Raw genomic sequence first — 22298 nt, forward strand, 5'->3', positions numbered from 1 at the left:
TGCAACTAATGTAGGCATCATTAGTGGATAACCAAGGTCTTCCTAGGATGAGAGGGTAACCATTAAACTCGGCCTTGGGTTTTTGGACAAGGAAATCAGTTGGGTACTTCCAAGAGTCAATGAAGGCCATCACATCCTAAATAACTCCCTCAGGAGCTATTATGGATCTATCTGCAAGCTGCACCACTATAGTGGTATTCCTCAAGCCCCCTTGGAGGTTTTGCTTCAACATGGTTTCATTAGTCATCACAATGATTAAAGCCCCAAATTAAATCAAGGTATTAGGGACCATAATTCTATCTATGTGCACATTCACTACTGGTCTATGAAGATCCAAGTATTTTTGGGAGCTTACCCTCCCAAGCACTAGATAAGACAACTTCCAAACAACATTGATAGTGTGGATATCTCTTCTTCTTCTCCTACTCCTTTTAAAACACTCTTCCTTGATAAGCCTATTATAAATGGGGACATATTTGATGTCCTGGAGAAGAGGTATTTTAACATGCGAGTTATTTAATTATCCCAAAACTTTAGCCTCTTCCGAGGTGTGATGTTTAGGGTGGACCAACCTTTCATGATAAAGAAGTGTATTGGATTTAGGGGAACTTGCTTCCTTCTCTTCGTCAATCTCTTCAGGTGGGAAAGGTGGGTGGGAATCAAGAAGTACCTTCCCAAATTGAAGGTTGATCTATTGGATTTCGACAGCATAAGAAGGATAATATGCCTCCACACTGTAAACTTGTTGTGCGTGATTATTATTCAGGTTTAGATTGGGTTGGGTAGGCATTTGAGGTTCCTGAGGTGGGTTATGGTGAGGGTGAGGTTGAGGGGGAGGTATTAAGGAAGGATGATGGGTTGTTTGAGGCCTCCATCGTTGTGAGGAGTTTCCCCATTAAATAGATTGAGGTGGACATGACTAGAAAGAAGGGTTGGTAGGTTGAGGAGGATATTGAGGGGTATAAGGCCAAGTAGAGGGTATGGGCCTTTATGGATGAGTGGAAGGGTAATAAGGCTCGAAAGGTGCATTCTGAATTGTATGGTAAAGACGATAATATGTACCTTCCATGCCCTATTGATATGGTCAAGGACCTTGTGGCATCCTTTCCTTAATGAAGAAGATTTGATTAGAACAAAATTTTTCCCCTTGGTACACAAATTTCAGGCCTATTAGAGAGCGACATTTTTTGGTTGCATGGTTTTCCTCACATACAAAGCATGCTTTTATGACATTCAATTGGCATTGATTTCTAGGATGTATCTTAATGCATCTAGGGTAATAGATAACTAGTTTCCTTTCCACTTCGTCTTGATTCCTTTTAATCTACAAAGTTTCCATCTGTAGGGAAAATTTGTGCAACATTTCACTTTTGAAATCCTCCAACATACTACCTATCTCATGTTTGACAGTTGATCTAGAGGGAGATGAACTGACTAGTCCCTAGGTAGACCTACCTTTTTTCCTAGTAACCCTAGAATGATTCCTTAATACTATCTTGATTTCATCATAAGGAATTTGGTAGATGTCTCCTCTAGACAACATGGTAAGGGTCGCTATTACATCCTCCCCAATCCCTTAAATAATATCTAGGTTGAGTGACTTAGGGTCAAAGGTACAGTTAGTCCTCCTATATTGAGTTGGAATCTTTCCTCATATTCCTCTAAAGATTCATTTGGTCCTAGGGTCATCCTAAATATTTATTCCTTTCTTTTTTTGGACCTATAGTAATATATATAATTTTCATTAAAGTCTTCTTGAACATGGGTCCATGTAGTGATGTTTCCTCCGGGTAAGCCCATAAATTAGTGCAAGGCTGCAACTTTGAAGGTGGATGCAAACAACTTCATCTTTTGTTAATCATAGGTATAGTCATAGGTCCTTCATAAAATAAGAAATTCAATTATGAAGGTGTCGGGTTCCTCACAAGTTAGGCCACAGAAATAGGGAAGGGAAGCAACGCTTATATTCTTCATTTTGGGTCCCCCATTGTTTTCTCGAATATGAAATATCTCATTTTCTTTGTTTTGAGCCATGGTTTGGGTAGTGAGGTGGGCTCTTATTCCCCTATAGGTTCCTAAAAAATTCCACGTTCCTCACCTAAAGGGTTTTCTAACTCCCCTATACTCAGAGAAGGAATTTCAGAGTCACCAAAGAAGAAATATGGTTGGATACTCGATGGGGTGGGATTTTTGGTAGGAATTTCCCTTGACTATCCCTACTCCTACGAGGCATGAAATAGATAGCCCTAGTTTTTTGAAGTTTTATCTCTTTCTCTTTTTTTTAGCCTAATTGCATAAATGAAAGTGGCATACATTAGGTGAAGAGACTAATTATAACTATAGGAAATAGAAACACTAGACTAGTTTCATAAATAAACCATGCTACTCTACTTGCAAACCAATCAAATGATCACTCTACTTGCATAATGTAAATCATCAATTTAATTACAAATTATTTGGAAAGAAGAAATTTAGTCTACAACACATAACTAGGAAATTCAAAAACTAAGTCTAATCTATTTGCGTTTAATATTTTACCTTCTTGTCACTAAGTGTAAGATGAATTTAACCTTATCAGGATCATCATTAGTCATTGCATAAGAGAATACTCATTATGACTCAAATCTCAAAATTTGCTTTCTAGCTCTATTTGTTGTCTTGTCCTTGCAGTTGATGAAGGATGGGTCTAGAGTTGTTCTTGGGTCTCCCCAATCATGGATTCAAAGGTTGGGAATCATTATGCAATCTCAAAATGCAAAAGCCAAGAACGAGAGAAAATTTGGCTCGGTTTGGGCAATGGTATACAACTATTACAAGTTGATACAAGAAACCTTGTTTTAATATAGGATTGCCTCATTCTGCTACAATATTGTATCCAAGATACTTATAATGGAAAGGAAGGCGTTATGAAGGTAGTGGATGCTAGAGGAAGGATGTGTGAGGCATTTTGATAAGCTTAACACCTCTCAAAGGCCAATCTTGTACAAAAATTCATGCCCACGATGTCCTTCATTGACCATGAAAAGATGATCTCAGTGGCGAGACTTGAGAGAAGTATGTGGTGTCCAAGAGGAGTATGGTAATGCAAAACAGGATTTAGATGAATGTTCCAACCCTTTAAAGTCACTATAAACCCCTCGAGAATAATGACTAATAACATAATTTTTTTTTCAATATTGCAAAAAAATTAATCAAAGTGGAATGGATGAGTTGAATTTTATTTCTTCAATATTTATTCTGTTATCACTTTGGGAAAACCTTGGATGCAGAGATAACCCTAAGGTAACCTCAATCCTCTTTTATGTTGAAATTTGGCTATTCAACATCGAGAGGGATCTCTTGTAAAAATAAAATACTTTGGTGAGCGTAGTAGGTTTTTACAATTGAGTGTGGTGGCTCACCATTGGCCATGGAGTCTAGCTCTAAATAAGTAAAGCTACAGATCCAATGAGAAAACTATAAAAAGTATGATAGCAAAAAATCCTTTCTGTTTGAGAATTTTGAAGAAGAGAAAAGAAATGAGTGAGAGTTTATAGTTGAATGAAATAACAAACACTAATGGATGATAATACAAGAAAGGAGCATAACTGAAATCCAATCTTAGAAACTAACATTTTGAGACATGGATGAAAGCTTGTATTACAAAGAGGAAAATTGACACGGAACTACACCACATGACTTTCATACAAATTTCTCATTAAAAATGCAAATATATTAAAGGCTCCTCAAATATACCAAAAGTGAAAATATATTTTTTGATAAAATTCCAAATCTTAGTCATTCTTCATAAATTTTCTTTATAGGAAAGACTGCCAAAACTAAAACAAGTTTCTAGCAAAACTTAATTACAAAATCTAAAAATAGTAACATAATTTATCAAATACATGCTATAGAAAACTTCCCAATCCTATCTGAATCTAAAGATCATGTTGTTGTTGGAGTCATGGTTGGAGATAAGGATCAACATGTTGAATTTGGTGTGGTGGCATCCAAGTCAACAAGTTTCCATGAACTTTTTCCTCACAAAATCCTAAAAAAAGGTCCAGTGATCCCTTAAAAAATACAAACCCATGATAGTTGTTATAAAACGGAGGTATGCTTTTCTAAATGGGTTAGTTGTGGACAAAAAATTCTTTTTGTTTAGTAAAATTCATTTTCATTTGTCTAGAAACCATTCCCTAAATCACTGTGGTACATGGAAACATAGTCTTTTAACTAGCCATTTTTACAGAAAAATGTTGATAAGCATGTTGTGAACATTTTTTTGTTAATCATTTTTCTACAGATGATAAATGTTGATAACACCATTTTCAGTGAATTATTCTAAAGAAAATTTGTGAAACCATCAATAAGTTGATGATCTCACTCACAACAATTTCCTTGTTTATTACAAATAAAATGTGGACTCACTACTGTCATCATTTTCTGAATTTTTTTAAAAACCTAGTTAATGTGATAACAACTAGCTCAACCAGGATGTTTTCAATCATAAATGGAAGCAAGAACCCCATAGACTAGAGGCTTGATCCATTGTGCACCTCATAACTAGTAACCCTGTAACTACTATAAAAACTATAGAAAACATGATAGCAAAAAATCCTGACTGTTTGAGAATTTGGAAGAAGAAAAAAGAAATGAGTCAGAGTTTATAGTTGAATGAAATAACAAACACTAATGCATCATAATACAAGAAAGGAGCATAAATGAAATCCAATCTTAGAAACTAACATTTTCAGACATGGAAGAAAGCTTGTATTACAAAGAGGAAAATTGACACTGAACTACACCACATGACTTTCATACAAATTGCTCATTAAAAATGCAAATATATTAAAGGTTCCTCAAATATACCAAAAGTGAAAATATACTTTTTGGTAAAATTCCAACCCTTCGTCATTCTTCATAAATTTTCTTTATAGGAAAGACTGCCAAAACTAAAATAAGTTTTTAGCAAAACTTAATTACAAAATCTAAAAATAGTAACCAAATTTATCAAATACATGCATATAGAAAACTTCTCAGTCCTATTTGAATCTAAAGATCATGTTGTTGTTGAAGTCATGGTTGGAGATAAGGATCAACATGTCCAATTTGGTGTGGTGGCATCCAAGTCAACAAGTGTCCATGAACTTTTTCCTCACAAAATCCTAAAAAATAGGTCCAGTGATCCCTTAAAAAATAAAAACCCATGATAGTTGTTAGAAATGAGATATGTTTTTCTAAATGGGTTAGTTGTGGACAAAAAATTCTTTTCGTTTAGTAAAATTCATTTTCATTTGTCTAGAAACCATTCCCTAAATTACTGTGGTACATGAAAAAGAGTCTTTTAACTGACCATTTTTACAGAAAAATGTTGATAAGTCTGTTGTCAACTTTTTTTTGTTAATCATTTTTCTACAGATGATAAATGTTGATAACACCATTTTCAGTGAATTATTCTAAAGAAAAATTGTGAAACCATCAATAAGTTGATGATCTCACTCACAACAATTTCCTTGTTTATTACAAATAAAATGTGGACTGTCATCATTTTCTGAAATTTTTTAAAAACATAGTTAATGTGATAACAACTAGCTCAAAGAGGATGTTGTCAATCATAAATGGAAGCAAGAACCCCATAGACTAGAGGCTTGATCCATTGTGCACCTCATAACTAGTAACCCTGCAACTACTGTACCACACTGCTACACACTACAAAGTGTACTGTAAAATTCTCTACTCAAAATCAAACTGGTAAATGGTTAAAACTAAAGTTGAAAACAACCAATACTGCAATTTGAAAACATGCTCTTATGAAAAATTCTCTACTCAAAATCAAACTGGTAAATGGTTAAAACTAAAGTTGAAAACAACCAATACTGCAATTTGAAAACATGCTCTTATGAAAAGGATTCTCATATTATTGAACTTATTCATCACACCTACCTACTAAACTGAAACAAAAGATTCTTTATCAAGTGATACAAAAACGCCAATGTAACCATTACATCATATGGTTACTTAATTGGTTTCCTCTTTCACTCTTCTCAAACAAAAGAAAAAAGACAACCCATCATACCATGTCAAAATATCTCCTTTAACCATGAAAACTGTAACACTCATTTCCTCTAATGATTCGAACAGTAATAAATATCTCCTTTAACCATGAAAACTGTAACACTCATTTCCTCTAATGATTCGAACAGTAATACAAAAAAGTCGTTGAGAGCATGGAAAAATTGCTTTTGTTGAATAGCATGGAAGGGTAACCACGATCTCTAGATGCTACTCCTTGTTCCATTTCATCAAATTCAAGATCATTCTCAAAATAAATGGGAACAATCTGCAGAACATAAAGGAGTGGTTACTTCATCGAAAGGTAAATGAACTGCAGAACTTATTGATTGACTATCCATATCGTTCTCTTGATCTATTGAAAAACTCAGCTGTCAAAAGAAAAAATCAAATCCATGTTGTACTAATTTAAATATTTAATGAATCCATATGATATAAAAAGAGTCGTTTAAGTCCAAAGATTTCACACTACACGGAAATCAAATCCGATACAAACAGAGTTCTTTAAGTCCAAAGATTTCACCCTAACACAGAAATCAAATCCAATACAAACTGAATCCCAACATTATTTTAGAAGTATCCCAACAATGCATGGATTTATATGGCAGTGGAAAATTTAAATTTCATATGAAATGCGGACAGGTATTGACGAGGAGCAATCCTAGCAGAAGTTGGAGCTGAAGAAATCATCCTCCACTCTTTGCTATCCAAATTCAGCGCTACCACCGATCCCGTACTCGGAATAATTGTGACGCAGTCCATTCCGTCGTACCCTGCCACAGCATCACCATCAAATGATGAAAATTGTAAGGTGTGTTTAGTCACAAGATCCCAACGTCGTCCGAGGCGATGTAGGTGCCATAACCCCACAGCATTACGATCGCTGCCGGACACGAAAGCCAACAGATGTAGTCGGTTCCTGTACGTGAAAATCCCAATAGGCAGGCCTGCATAATCGGAGATCGGACTGAACCCAAGCGTATATGCTCGGTGATGGAGAAACCTACCATATTGTGTGTTGTAAATCATCAACTGATGATCATACTTTGGGTTAAAGTAGATGGTGTTGCCATCTACTATCGAAAGTAGTCTCTTCCTGAAGAAAGTATAGCATATATCAGAACAGAGCTTTGTGCTCCATTTATCTGTCGCAGAGCTGTAGACGAGGACGTGTACCTGCTCAGTTATTAGCTCTCCACACACCATCACTTTAAATTTCTTTTGATCTGCCGGGTCAACTACTATGTTGATACACGGCCGCATCTGCAGAGGAGTGGTTACACAGCACCATGATTTTTTCATCAGACACGACTCCAGACTAAGGCTCGAGTTCACCATTGTATCGGGCAGGAGTCGGTGTTGCTTTGTCAATGGATTAACCACCGCCAACTTCCCTTCTCTGCTCACAAAAAGCATCAGCCCGTCCACAGCTCCCTGGAGAAACCATCTAACAGGTTGACACTCACCTTGCGGAAAGTACCATCTATTAGAATTGATGTGGAAAAGGCAAGATTGGTTGGTTTTCTGAGTCGGGCAGCCCAGTACAATCCCGGATTCTTGGTTTCTCTGGTCGTATAACTCTTGAAAGATATTGCAGGAAGAGATCATGCGATGCCACGCTGAGCACGTTTTGGCAGCTATCAGGAGATCCACGATTGGTAACCTAGAAAAAATATCATGCACGATGGCTTCAGGGAGGCGTTCGAACATGCATTGTGTAGATTCACCTTCTCGCAGTTTCTTGGGAGTCTGATGTGGTAGGATAGGAGGTTCTTCACATCTATCAATTTCAACTTCAAGCTGTGGATTGCCTAGGTCTTTGTCAATCTTTTTCTCACTTAACATCGCATCATTACTCAATTTTTGGACTTCGCATTGGCAGTCAAAGTCCTCCATGATTGTATTACTGCCTGGTACCTAATAAAAAAAATAACATTGAATCACCAAAAGTCATCGATTTATGTAAGTCACACTAATTCTGAATAAAAGCTCCACAAGAGAAACAACGTCACTGATTTAGGAAATTTTTTTACATGATATTTAAATATTTTAAAATATATCTAAATGTTACATACAATGGAATGATAAATAATTTTCTTACTTTATAATATGTTATATTTAAATTTATAAGTAAATATAATTAAATTAATAGAAATTTATTATAAATTTGGTTAGTTTCTAGGAGGACTTCAGGAAGTTGAATCCACCAATCAACTAGAAATAGACTTATAATGCTTTCACCTTTTAGTTAACCACCTAAAGATAGAACTAGACTTTGATGCTTATCGTTATACTTGTTCACCAAGTTAGCTACATCGATGGAAGATGGATCAAGCCCCAACAACACCCCAAATAGTTTGGTTAGTCTTAGGGGAAGTACTTCAAGAAGTTGAACCCACTGGCCTACTAGAAATAGACCTATAATGCTTCCACCTTCTAGTTAACCACTTTGAAGATAGAACTAGACCTGATGCTTATCCCTATACTTGTTCACCAAAGGAAGCAAGACCATAGTTTGGCTCAATTTTTGGATGTAAGATAATCCAGCTAACTCGGTAGTATTTGAGAGCCCTGATTCATGGATTGAAATCTTTTTCTGGTGTTGCTCCACCTACTGATCTAACTCACCTACCTTAGGGTCTTCCCACCTATCTAATAAAAAATATAAATAATATTTTTGTTGTCAAATTTAAATAAAATGACTTGAAACAAATAAGAGAGGATCTAACTTAGCTGAAACATAAAATTTCAAACATGACATGTTTTCCATAAAATAAAACCTTAAAATTTATTATTATATTTGAAAACAGGAAAACCTCTAAAATATCTTTCAAGAATAAAACCCTAAAAATATAAGCCTCATTAGATGTTTCTCAAAAAATAAAACCCTAAAACTTACAACTCCAAAGTGTGAAGCCCAAGAAAAAATACTAAAAGATCTGACTTGCATTAAACACAATATTTCAAGCATAAAATGCTTTCCATAAAATAAAACCATAAAACATATATGACTTATTAGATGTTTCTAATAAAATAAAACTTAAAACCTGCCTATAAAGACAAATATCTTTAATAAAATAAAAATTTAACACATAAAACTAATCAAATGTGTCTCCTAAAATAAAATAGGTGATATACGATTCATAGTCTTAAACCATAGAAATTAGAAAAACAGAGAAATGCAGGTAAGAGAATACTCAATACCAACCTGGCTGATAGAAGGTGGTCTAATAATTTCTCCTAAACTGAAGTATTGATAAATTGATGCAGCTAAGTGCAGATATACAAATCACAGTAGAATGCTTATGTGGCTCTTTGGTTTTAAACAAATAACTTCAAACATCAAAGGAGTTTGTGGTTGTGTGCTAGGGGATCTGGGTGTGGGATGCCAAGGTGATTTTGACCACATAGATGCAAGTGATTTTGACCACATAGATATGGGGGTTTCTACACACATAGGTCAAACCACATAGAAAAGAGTTGTCTATAATGCGACTTTTTGGAGATTCCGGTGACCAATCCCGCGGAAGAAATTGAGGTTAAATCTTGATTTGTTGCAGTTAAAATGGTTTTTGCAGTTAAAATGGTTTTTTAACTGCATATTTGGATTCAACACCCTCGAAAACCCCTGGGACGCTTTCATTGTGCAGAAACTAGCTATCAAACTTGCGATTCCAAGAAATTGAGGTTAAATCTTGATTTGTTGCAGTTAAAATGGTTTTTTAACTGCATATTTGGATTCAGCACCCTCGAAAACCCCTGGGACGCTTTCATTGTGCAGAAACTAGCTATCAAACTTGCGATTCCAATAAATTCCTGCCGGATTTCGACCCGAAAAACCCACTAGAAAGGCTTTCAAAAAGTCGAGTTATAGACAACTGCCATAGAAAAAAGACAATTTCCAAAAAAAGAAAACCCTTGATATATAAAACTCTAAAACGTAGGACTAATGACTATAATGACCCAAAAATATTTAAATGTTAAATCTTCACCCTAAAAAATCCATAAACTAAAATTAAAATAATAAATAATTAATACCAACCTGGCTGGATCCAATTTCTCCCAACTAAATCTTTGCAATTTGATGCAGCAAACCAGAGTCCCCTCGCTAATAACTGATGGATCAAATTTCTGGTCTAATAATTTCTCTGAAACTAAAGCTTTGATAATTTGATGCAGCTAAGTAAAGACATACAAATCACAGTAAAATGCTTATGTGACTCTTTGGTTTTAAACAAATAACTTCAAACATCAAAAGGTTGTGGCTATGTGTTAGGGGATCTGGGTGTGGGATGCCAGTGTGATTTTGACCATATAAATGCAGGTGATTTTGACCACACAAATTGACCACACAGATGACCCCGTAAGGGTTTCTAAATATAGGGGTTTCTACATCTTTACTAATTTGATGCAGCAAAGTGCAGATATACAAACCAGAGTCCAATGGTGCCGTGGTTCTTTCGTTTTAAACAAATCGCTTCGAAGTCACCCAAGGAAATGGTTCATTATGAAAGAAAAACCTGAAATTAATATAATCTGAAAAATAGCTAAAGGGATACTTAATACCAACCTGGCTGGATCCAATTTCTCGAAATAAATCTTTGCCAATTTGATGCAGCAAAGTGCAGATATACAAACCGGAGTCCAATGGTGCGGTGGTTCTTTCGTTTTAAACAAATCGCTTCGAAGTCACCCAAGGAAATGGTTCATTCTCGCTTTCGCTTTCCTGCAGCTTCTGGGCATGAGAGCGAATTCTCTCCAGATGTCCGCAACTGGGATCCGAATGGTAGATGACTTTTGGTATTTATACTAATCGTCGAATTAAAAATTTCAGAGAAATATATATGTAAATTTTTTATTGGGTCAGAGTAGATATAAATTAAAGTAAATAATTATAGTTTTTAATAAAAAGTTTTAAATTTAAATAAAATTAAAATTAAAACAAAAAAATTAATAATTGTTTTAAGATGTTTTAACCCTATTTAAAATAAAAATATGAAAACAAAAATTATTTTATATAATTAAGATAATAAAAAATAAAAATGGTTTGTGTATTGACAACTTATGGTATTGGTCCATGTTATTCATGTTTTTAGATCTAGATCTATGAAGTGTGATCAAACTTTTAGATGTACACTTTTTTGCTTCTTCTAGGATGGTGTAATGTTTAACATTTGACTAAGTCAACATAAAACAAAATAAAAAAATTAAAATTCTTTGGCCTATGATTTTTTCCCATAATATTCTTAACTTGTTGTTTTTGTTATGGTTTTCTTCTGTAGGGTGGCCTATGTAAAGGCTAATAATTAAACCATCCTAGAGAGTTAGGAGGGTCCTAGTGATTAATTTGTATTAATTACATCAATTTAAATCTACATTAAATCTAGATCTATCAAGTTTTGAGAGGGATCAAAACTCTAGAGTTACAAACTAGATGTAGGCTAGTTATGAGGACAAAATAAGTTTTGGAAGAGATTCTTATGTTCATAGGTGTGGTTATTTAGCGCTTTAAGAATTTAAATTTAAATATTATTATTTTATATTTTTTTTCCAAGGAATATCTCTCTAGATCAACCCTAAGGGGTGACGTGTAGTGAGCTAAACTAGCTCATGAAAACAAAAATAAATAATTATAGTTATTAATAAAATTATTTTGACTTAGTCAAATTAAATAAATTAAAAATTAAATAAAAATTAATAATTGCTTTGAGAGGCTCCAACCAAAGAGTTATCTCTAGTGGGACCTTTTGGACTCGTCCAAAAATTTGAGGTGAAATCTTCATTTGTGTTATTGAAATTGCTTTTTTTAGTGTATATATGGGTTAAGAACCTTCAAAACCCCTAGTGAACTTAGATTGTGGAGAGATTACCCATCAAACGTGATTTCAATCAATTCGTGCACTAGAAAAAACCATCAGAAAAGATTCCAAAAAGTAGCACTAAAGATTTAATGTTCAACATTTTGACTACATCTAATTACATAAAAATGAAAATAAAATTAAATAAAAAAAATTAACTTAATGTAGTTTGCTAAAAAAAGATGGAAATAAAAAATAACCAATAAAATAATAATAATAATAATAATAATAATTGAAATAGCCCATGGAATGGGGAACCCATGCTATTGATCCATGGTAATCATGTTATTAGATCCATCTCAACTCGAGTATACTCAATGAGATCAAATCTCTAGATATGCAAACCTTTGATTCTTTTCAAAATAAGATCAAATATCTAGATATGCAAACTTTTGATTCTTCTCAAATACAATGTTTGAGCCAAAAGAAAAAACATAAAATTCTTTCACTCTCGTTTTTCCTAGTATTCTTAACTTGTAATTTTTTTTAATGATATTCTTCTCTAAAAAAGAAATTGAGTTTTTGAAGAGATCTCTTAATATGCAAACGGTTGATTCTTCTCCAATGTTAATGTTTAATATCTTGATTAAATCAAGATAAATCTTCGTGTCTATCAAGTGGGATCTGTTTTTATTCACGGATGGTGGAATTAAAATGTTAAGATGCGATCCTGGGCCAATTTGGTCTTCTATTATGAAACGATATGTAAATTTTTTTTATTGAGTTAAAAGTAAATAATTTTAATTATTATTAAAATTATTTCGATTAGGGACATAAAAGAAAATAAAAAATTAATAATTGTTTTAAGAGGTTACATGTAATATAGAAAAAGACATTGTTACATAAAGATAAAATTAAATAGAAAGATTAATATAATATAATTTGTTTAAAATAAAATAAAATAAAAATGTGGAAACAAAAATTACTCCATAAAATTAAAATAATAAAATGAATTAAAATGGTTCTTGGTATTGACAACTCATGGTATTGATTAATGGTATTCATGTTTTTAGATCTATCATAATCATATTAGATCTATGAAGTGGGATCAAATCTCTTGATATACAATTTTTTTACTCTTATCCCATGGTGCAATGTGTTATCATTTTGATTAAATCAAAATAAAACAAAACAAAAAACTTAAAATTCCCTAGTATTTCTTTCATATGCTCGAGCAAAATACCCTATATATTAGAGATATTGTAATTTAATGTTTAACATTTTGACTAAGTCTAATTATATAATAACAAAAATAAAATTAAATAGAAAGATTAATGTAACTTAATTTTCACAATTTAAAATGAAAATCTTGAAATATAAATTATTCTATAATATTAAAATGGACCATGGTATGGAGAACCCATAGTATTCATCCATGGTATTCATGTTATTAGATCCATCTTAGCTCTAGGTCTACCAAGTGGGACCAAATCTCTAGATATGAGAACCTTTAACTCTTCTTGGATGATCTTTAACATGTCAAAATAAAACAAAATAAAAAACATAAAATTGTTAGGCCCTTGGTTCTTTCCCATGGTATTCTTGACTTGAAGTTTTATGCTATGGTATTCTTCTCTAAGGAGAGAAATTAAGCTTTCGAAGATATCAAATCTCTTTATATGCAAACATTTGATTCTTCTTGGATGTTGCAAACCTTTAATTTTCCCATGATATTCTTAAAAATGGGTTTTTTTGAGGATATCAAATCTCTTGATATGCAACCCTTTGATTATTCTAGGATGAGCATTTGATTCTTCTAGGATGCTACAATGTTTAATATTTTGACTTAGTAAAAATAAATCTCTAGGTCTATGAACTGGGATAAAATCTCTTGATATGAAAACCTTTGCTTCTTCTTGCATGCTCCAATGTTTACCATCTTGACTAAGGAAAAATAAAATAAAATAAAAAAACATAAATTCTGTGGCCCATGGTCTTTTCCCATGATATTCTTAAATTGTGGTTTTTCTATGATATTCTTCTCTAAGGTGGCATATTTAAAGGGTGATAATTAAACCAACCTAGAGAGTTAAGATGGACATAATGGTTAATAAGTAATAATTAAATCAATTTAAATTTGCATTAAATCGGGATCTATAAGTTTTGGGAGGGATCAAATCACAAATTAGGTTTTGGAATGGATTATTGTGATATTATTCTCTAAGGTGACCTATTTAAAGGGTAATAATTAAGCCAACCTAGAGAGTTAAAATGGACGTAGTGGTTAGTAAGTAACAATTAAATCAATTTAAGTTTGCATTAAATCGTGATCTATCAAGTTTTGGGAGGGATCAAATATCTAGAGTTACAAACCACATGTAGGCTAGTTATGAGGACAAATTAAGTTTTGGAACATATTATTATGTTCAAAGGTGTGGTGATTTATCATTTTAAGAATTTTAATTTAATTATTATTATTTTATATTTTTTTGCAAGGAATGCATAGGTAGAAACCCTCAGGGATGACATCTAGTGAGCTAAACTAATTCATAAAAATAAAAATAAATAACTATAGTTATTAATAAAAATATTTTGACTTACTTAAATTAAAAATAAAAATAAAAAAATAAAAAATTTCTTTGAGGTTAGGACATGAATTTTGGCTAGAGGCGGTGGATACTACATGTTACATGGTTAATCGATCACCTTCATCAACGTTGGAGGATAAGACTCCACATGAGGTATGGACTCTAGTAAGGAACCCTCTCTCTCACATGTGAGGGTATTTGGTTTTGATGCATATGGACATGATCCAAAGGATAAAAGATCCAAGTTGGATAGTAAATTTGAAAGGTGCATACTTATTAGGTATAAGGATGGTTTAAAAGATCATAAGCTTTGGAACCTAGAAACAAGGAAGGTTGTGTATAGCCAAGATGTGGTGTTTAGAGAGGTAAAGAGAAAACAAAAGATAAATGTGTTGAAGACAGATAATGATGGAGAGTTCTGCATGAAGGAATTTGAAGAATTTTGTAAGAAGTGTGGTGTAGTGAGGAAAAATACTACTCCATACACACCTTAGAAGAATATAGTTTTATAAGGAATAAACATGACGTTGATGGAAAGGACACTAACCATGGTCAATGGTGTCGAGTTAGGACATGAATTTTGGATAAAGGCGATGGATACTGCATGTTACCCGATTAATTGACTACCTTCATCAACGTTGGAGGATAAGACTCCACATGAGGTATGGACTAGTAAGGAAGCTTCTCTCTCACATGTGAGGGTATTTGGTTGTGATGCATATGCACATATTCCAAAGGAAAAAAGAACCAAGTTGGATAGTAAATATGAAAGGTTCATCTTTATTGGGTATAGGATGGTTTAAAAGGTTATAAGCTATGGAACCCAGAAACAAGGAATGTTGTGTACAACCGAGATGTGGTGTTTAGAGATGTGAAATATGTTATTAAACAATAATTCCTACTAAATGAAACTCATAAGATATAGTTTTAGATAAACGAGGAAGAATCAGACTATATAACAGAACACAAATCAGATGACAAAGAGCCACAAATTCCAGCTGTGAGAAGATCAGATAGAGAAAGAAGGCAGCCGAAACGGTATAGTCCATCTACTTTCTATTCAAAATTTTCTTTATCTATTACTAATGATGATCCTTGAACTGTCAAGGAGGTAGTAGATTCAGAGGATGGAAAACTATGGATATAGGTCATGGTCGATGAAATGACATCTTTGGACAAAATTGAGGATTAAGATTTGGTGGAATTTCCAGCTGGAAGGAAACCCATTGGAAGAAGATGAGTTTTTAAGAAGAAGATGAATTTATAAGGAAAGGTGGATAAATAAAAATCTCAGTTGGTAGCAAAAGCTTATTCCCACATGACGTGAATTGATTTCGGTGATATTTTTTCTCTTGTTTCCAAGGTAGCTTCTATTAGATTACTTTTATCTTTTGCTTCTGCTTTGATTTTGACGTAGAATAGATGGATGTGAAGACAAAAGTTCTTCACGGGGATCTAGAAAGAGAGATAAACATGAAGCAACCTAAAGGATTTATGGTGAAGGGTAAGAAATAACTAGTATGCAGGTGAAAAAATTATTTTTATGGGTTAAAACAATCACCAAGGATGTGGTATCATAAATTTGATACATTTAGATGTTCAATTGGCTTCACCAGAAGCAAAGAAGATCATTGCATGTATTTTAAATTAAATTTTGACGGTGTTATTTATCTAGTCTTGTATGTCTGGTGTTGTGAACCATATTTTCGGCATGGAAATTAAATGAGATCAAACAAAGAGGAAGCTCTAGTTAAACCCGAGGAAGTATGTTGAGACAATACATTAGAGGCTTACTCTGTAGAATATTAAACTGGTTAAGGTCGATATTCTTGGAGTTGTAAAGTTATATGCTAAACAATGTACCAAGACACATGAAGAGGAAGAGGACATGTCCCATGTTCCATACAAAAGTGTAGTTGGTAGCGTGATGTATGAAATGGTATGTACTAGACTAGACATTACACATGTAGTGGGAGAATTGAACGAGTTTATGTCAAAACTAGGGAAGGAGCATTGGACAGCAGTGAAGTGGGTATTCAGGTATTTTTTTGGCACTAGTGATTATGATCTATATTATCAAGGAAGACCAAGTTGAATAGATCGTTGGACATATGTGGCTTTATTGATGTAGATTAAATTGGAAATCTGGATCAAAGGAGGTCTACAAGTGGGTATGTGATTAACGTATTTGGAGGTGCAGTCAGTTGGATGAGAAATATATAGTCTATAGTGGCACTTTCAGCAATAAAGGTAGAATACAATGGTAGCCACTCATGCAAGCAAGGAAGCAGTTTGGTTGCAAAGACTGTATAAGGATGGACTTGGACAACCAAATTACATTTCTCTTGGCAAAGAATCTTTCTTATCATTCAAATACAAAGAGCATTGATGTTAAATATCACTTTGTGACAGATATGGTTAAGGACAAAAAGATGTTGCTGGTAAAGGTGGACAGTTTGAAGAATGCTACAGATGCATTGATGAAGTTTGTGAGCTGTGAGAGATTTTCTTGGTGTAGAGAAACTATGAGGATTGTAGGGGTAGACCACTGACTAAGCTCTCGTGTAACCCCCTATGTGGAAAAGAAAACAAGAAGTGGGAGAATGTTGTGTGTACATTACATTATTTCCACAACCAATTACAGGTACGGGGGTTCACACTGGAGGAAATCGTCCCCCTTGTTTGTTTGGAAGAGAGGAACAGGGGGTTCACATACTATTTTCATGCCCTCATGTCAACGGTTTTAGGGTGGGTGGTAGCCGTCCTGCACCAGGTATAGGGTAGAACCTTGAGAAAAAAAATTGGACCCTATATTAGGTGGGCAGACCTACCTATGATTTTGTGCATGGTTTTTGCACATGGTTTTTGGCATGATGGTTTTCTACCCATGATATTTTTTAGATCGAGTTAAAGTAACTACATTTATGTTATAATCATGGCTAACATATTGGGGTTTATGGATGCTTTCAGAATATATATATATATATATATATATATATATATATATATATCTATATATATATATATATATATATATATATATATATATATATATATATATATATATATATATATATATATATTGTAATATAGAAACGAATATAATGAAACATAAATATGGTAGTCCCGGTTTTTGGATCAAAGGGAAAATCTCCGTGTATAACTATTTTATGTTTTATTTTCTCACCATTGTTTATTTTTTGTTTTTAGTATTTGTATGCAAGTGATTTCTCCACAGGGTTAAAACCTACAATTTCCGTCATCATAGGAGGAATATTGAGGATGGAATTAGCTAAATCAAGTGGATGAAAGGTGAAGGAAGTTGGGTGGACCTCTCCTAACATTTAATAAGGAAAAATATGACTTCTGACCCATTTTTCTAAGTGGATTTGAATCTTGTAGCATTTCTAGTGGATCGTGTAGTAATTCAAGATATTCCGGTACGAATTCAAGAAAATCATATAACATTGCAGGATTAAGGAAAAAATGGGTGCATTTTCTTCCTAGGTGATGGAGAGATGTAGCGAGATGCATAAATGATGATGGAATTACAGTGGTTAGGCCGAGGGAATGGAGAAATAGATTGCGGAATCTCTTCCTTGAACTATTGTCCCCTTGACTCTCTCAAGTCCTACAAAAGAAATATGTTAGAAAAATTTAAGGACTCCTCATTGTGTTTTTATTAAAAAAAATTCTTCCTTGCTTTTTGAGGCATGCAAACTACGTCTGCAGAGGTTTTAATCTACATTTCCACACCAAGTGCCTCAGAGGGGGTTTTCATCTGGGGATATTTTCATTATTTCTTCTCTTAAGTTTCCTCATAGAGGTTTTCAACCCTAAATTTCTCCTTAGATTCTTCATGGAGGTTTTCATATAAGCCCTTTATTGTAATTTTTTTTTCCTAGTTAGAAGCTTGGTGTACTAAGGGATATGAACCTCCCAATCACATTTAGCTCCTTTCTAATTGAACTAATAAACACCTCTTTGGAAAAATGTATTTTTTACACTTTTAATCGATAACCATTGACAATCAAGGGGAAACCGACCTCATCGATTGTTCTCATTTTTATAGACCCATTCTCATGACATTTTTCCATTCAATAAGTGCCCAACCATCTTGTCATTAATTTTCCTTTGAAATTCTTGAAACACGAATCATACAACAAGGCTCAATCACCTTACTGAAAATCATTTTCCCTAATGTGCTTGTCATGCCAAATATTCCTTTGTAGTTGAACCACGTTAATGTTTAGGAGAGATTTTAATCTGAATTCATCTAACCATTGAGCTGGAGAACCCTCTCTTAGTCTATTGTAGTGAGGTCTAAGTCTAACTAAGCTTCCATCATTAGAGTATTGTATTCAAATTCAATGGAAAACAAGTCTTTCTTTCCATATACTAATTCAAATGGGGTAAATCTAGTGGTGGTCTTCCAAGTGGTATTGCAAGCCCAAGTGGATTTTGTAAGTCTGCCTACCTAGTCAGTTTTTTTGCTACTAACAACCTTGGTCAAAATGTTCTCCAAGGCTTTGTTTGTTACCTCCACTTTCAATTTACCTTCAGGTGATAGGCATTGGATGTCTTGTGCTTGATATGTTACTGGTTAATGATGTCTCTAATCAGATTTGATGTGAATTGTCTCCCTTGATCGATTACCAACTCCCTTAGAAAATCAAACTTGTAGAAGGTACTCTCCCTCAAAAATTCAGCCACCTTCTACTCGGTTGTTTCCTTTACTGCATTTTCTCCAACCCATTTAGTTAGGTAATGAATGTACATAATGATATACTTCTTCTATCCTGATGGGGGATCAATGCGAGCAATTAATTCAATACTCAATTTCGCAAATGGCTCTCGGGTCACTTGAGGATGTAGGGGCATTTCATCCTTAGGTATGGGATTTCCCATACTTTGGCACTGATCACATCTGATGGTTACCTCCTAGCATCTTGATGTAAATTTTTCCAGTAGCAGGGAAAATTTTAAGAACCCCCCCTAAATTTACATGTATAATAAATGGGCAAATCTCCATGGTATATAGGAAAAATGGAAGGCGATTTTATCAATAATATGATATGTATATATAATTTTTTGATGAATCTCTCACCAGACATGGCGAATATTTTACTCAATTATAAAATCTTGTGTTTATTGAATACACAAATTAAATCATTGCATTTCTTTAAAATATCTTTTGAAATCAAAATTATCGAAATTACATACATATCGATAACCTAGTGGGTGTAGGATAAAATTCACCCGTTCCATTCACAGAAAGCATGAGAAACAACCTAATACTATATATAAAACCAAGAAAAATTCAAATTCATCACTTCTATATATAAAACCAAGAAAAATTCAAATTCATCACTTCTAGGGACCTCATAATCACCCTGCCAATACACAAGTATGTTCTTGTTTGCAATTAGAAAATTTACCCAAATTACAATCTGTTTACTCCAGCATATGTTGGAAAGTTATAGAAGGATGACTAGTGAAATCAATCCATTCCTTTTAGCCCTGGATTTGTTTCAGCTTAAAATAGAAGTATACAAATATACTTGTCCAATGTCTATGCTTTAACCATTCACCTTAAGATGTTTTTACAATATAATTTCCTAATTCTATTTAATATCTTCATTGTCATAAAAACCAACCTATATCCATCTTAACTCCACATCTACCACTCTTAGGGGGATGAAATCTATTTATCCCTCTGACCACTTGGTAGACCTAGAATTAAGATGGATCTCAGATGATAGAATTTCCCCTTTAAATAGAATATGCTCACATGAATACCATGGTATTACCATGGGTCAATACCATGGGTTATCATAAACCTGGAGCTTAAAAATTACTATTAATAATTTATAAAAATTAATAAAATTAATAGTTGATTTTTTTATTTTTTTTTTAACCAAGCTAAAATGTTTAACATACATTAAATTACAACATCCATTTTTACTCTTGATCAGATCAAATATTTTTTTCACTCTATGCTAGTTTGCATATCACGATATTTGATACGTCTCGGGGGTTAGTAGATCCAGAGTAAAGATGGATCTATGCTGGTTTAATTCCCCCATTTAAATAGGCTACATTCTAGGTGAATACCATGGGTCAATACCATGTGTCATTTTGGTGAATACCATGGGTCAATACCATGTGTCATTTTTATTTTTATTAAAACTAATATTAGGGTTAATAATGTTTACGGATCTATGCTAGTTTAATTCCCCCATTTAAATAGGCTACATTCCAGGTGAATACCATGGGTCAATACCATGTGTCATTTTTATTTTTATTAATACTAATATTAGGTTTAATAATGTTTTTTTGCATGGTATTATTAACAATCTAGTCCATGGTATTTGTCCCATAGTATTTTGCCCACAGGTTTCACCTAAATATAACACATTTTTTGAGTGTTCGTAAATATAAGGTGACTTATGGAGTAAATATAACAAAATGTTTTATTTGTTTACCATACCTCTTGTTTATTTATATTTTTATTAATTTACCATACCTCTTTTACAAATATGGTATTTGACCCATAGGATTCACTTAAATAAAACCTTTTTCTTGAGCCTTCATAAATAAAACAAGGGTTATGGACTAAATATAAAAAGAGGTTTTATTTATTTACCATGCGTCTAGTTTATTTATATTTTTATTTATTTACCATACCTTTTGAGTAAGTATAAAAAGATGTTTTATTTATTTACCATACCTCCACTTTACTTATATTTTCATTTGTTGACACCCTTGCATGTATATAAGGTGACTTGTGGAGTAAATATAAAAAATGTTTTATTTATTTACCATACCTCTCATTTATTTATATTTTTATTAATTTACCATACCTCTTTTATAAATATGGTATTTGGGCCTTTGGCCCATAGGATTCACTTAAATAAAATCTATTCTTGAAAATGGGCGAATGGAAGGTTGTAACTCCTAATTTCAAGGGCTAAATTTACCTTTTTTACCCTCTCCCTTAAAATAAGGTGGGTTATTTGAGGTGATTTGTAAAAATGTACTAGGATACAAAATATTCGCCCACTAAAAATTTAAAACCCCTTAATTTCGCCAAAGGGCGAACATTCACCCCTAAAATTTTCTATGTCCAGTAGTAACCAACTTGTAGAACTTTGAAGGTTTGCCTCTCAGCAGCAAAGTGGCCTCCGCAAGGTCCACCATGACATGCTAAGATGATGTCAAATACCTCCTCCTCTCTTACACATCTTCTCAAAATCGGGTCTTTCCCCAACTTGAAAATATTTCCCCCAATCCAATTTAATGTGTCACTCTTCCTAATAATATTTCTCTTCTCCCTCAATGATAGATTAGGGGGGAATCTCTCAGCAACATTGTCATTTTCTATATCCCTAAACGAAGGAGATAACACCAACATGGAAAAGAGTTGTCCATCTAGAAGTTGATCATCTACCATATCCTCATTCCCTATAGGAAACCACATTTTCTTTCCCTAGTTTGTAAATAATAGTTCAATCAAATTGTTTCAATAATATCAACCAGCTAATTATCCTAGCATTCACATCAAGATTATTCACTAAATAATTAATGGCTACATTATCAATGTGGAAAAATGTTTGATATCGAGTAATGTAGTGCCTAAACTTGTTCAAAGAGTGTACTAGAGTGAGAAGCTATTTTTAAATACCTATCTAATTTAGATTTACTTTAGAAATGGTCTTAGTGATGAAGTAGATAACATAGGGAAATTTGTCTTCCACTTGTCCTAAGCATTCTCCTACAACTTTACCTGATACATTTGTGTGGATATGGAAATTGAATTCCCAATTGGGATCCCTGATGATAAGTGGAGAGGTCAACC

At 33.4% G+C, this 22298-nt stretch overlaps 1 protein-coding gene across 1 annotated transcript; it reads right to left on the minus strand.

The window, feature by feature from the left end:
• Positions 1 to 6461: 6461 nt before the first annotated feature.
• LOC149158291 (uncharacterized) lies at positions 6462 to 10828 on the minus strand. The gene is made up of 2 exons (XM_089437733.1): positions 10625 to 10828; positions 6462 to 7971 (listed from the first exon to the last, which is right to left on the minus strand). The coding sequence occupies exon 2, from the start codon at positions 7948 to 7950 to the stop codon at positions 6652 to 6654; it is 1299 nt and encodes a 432-aa protein (XP_089293859.1). The 5' UTR covers positions 7951 to 7971; positions 10625 to 10828; the 3' UTR covers positions 6462 to 6651.
• Positions 10829 to 22298: the final 11470 nt, after the last annotated feature.

Source organism: Pinus tabuliformis, chromosome 5_2 (assembly GCF_031772625.1).
Source record: "Pinus tabuliformis cultivar Carrire ecotype Pingquan chromosome 5_2, CPIR1, whole genome shotgun sequence".
In the NCBI taxonomy this organism is placed as follows: domain Eukaryota; kingdom Viridiplantae; phylum Streptophyta; class Pinopsida; order Pinales; family Pinaceae; genus Pinus; species Pinus tabuliformis.

Excerpts from the sequence above, each read along its gene's own strand:
- LOC149158291 (XM_089437733.1), bottom strand. The coding sequence starts at position 7,950 with ATGGAGGACTTTGACTGCCAATGCGAAGTCCAAAAATTGAGTAATGAT.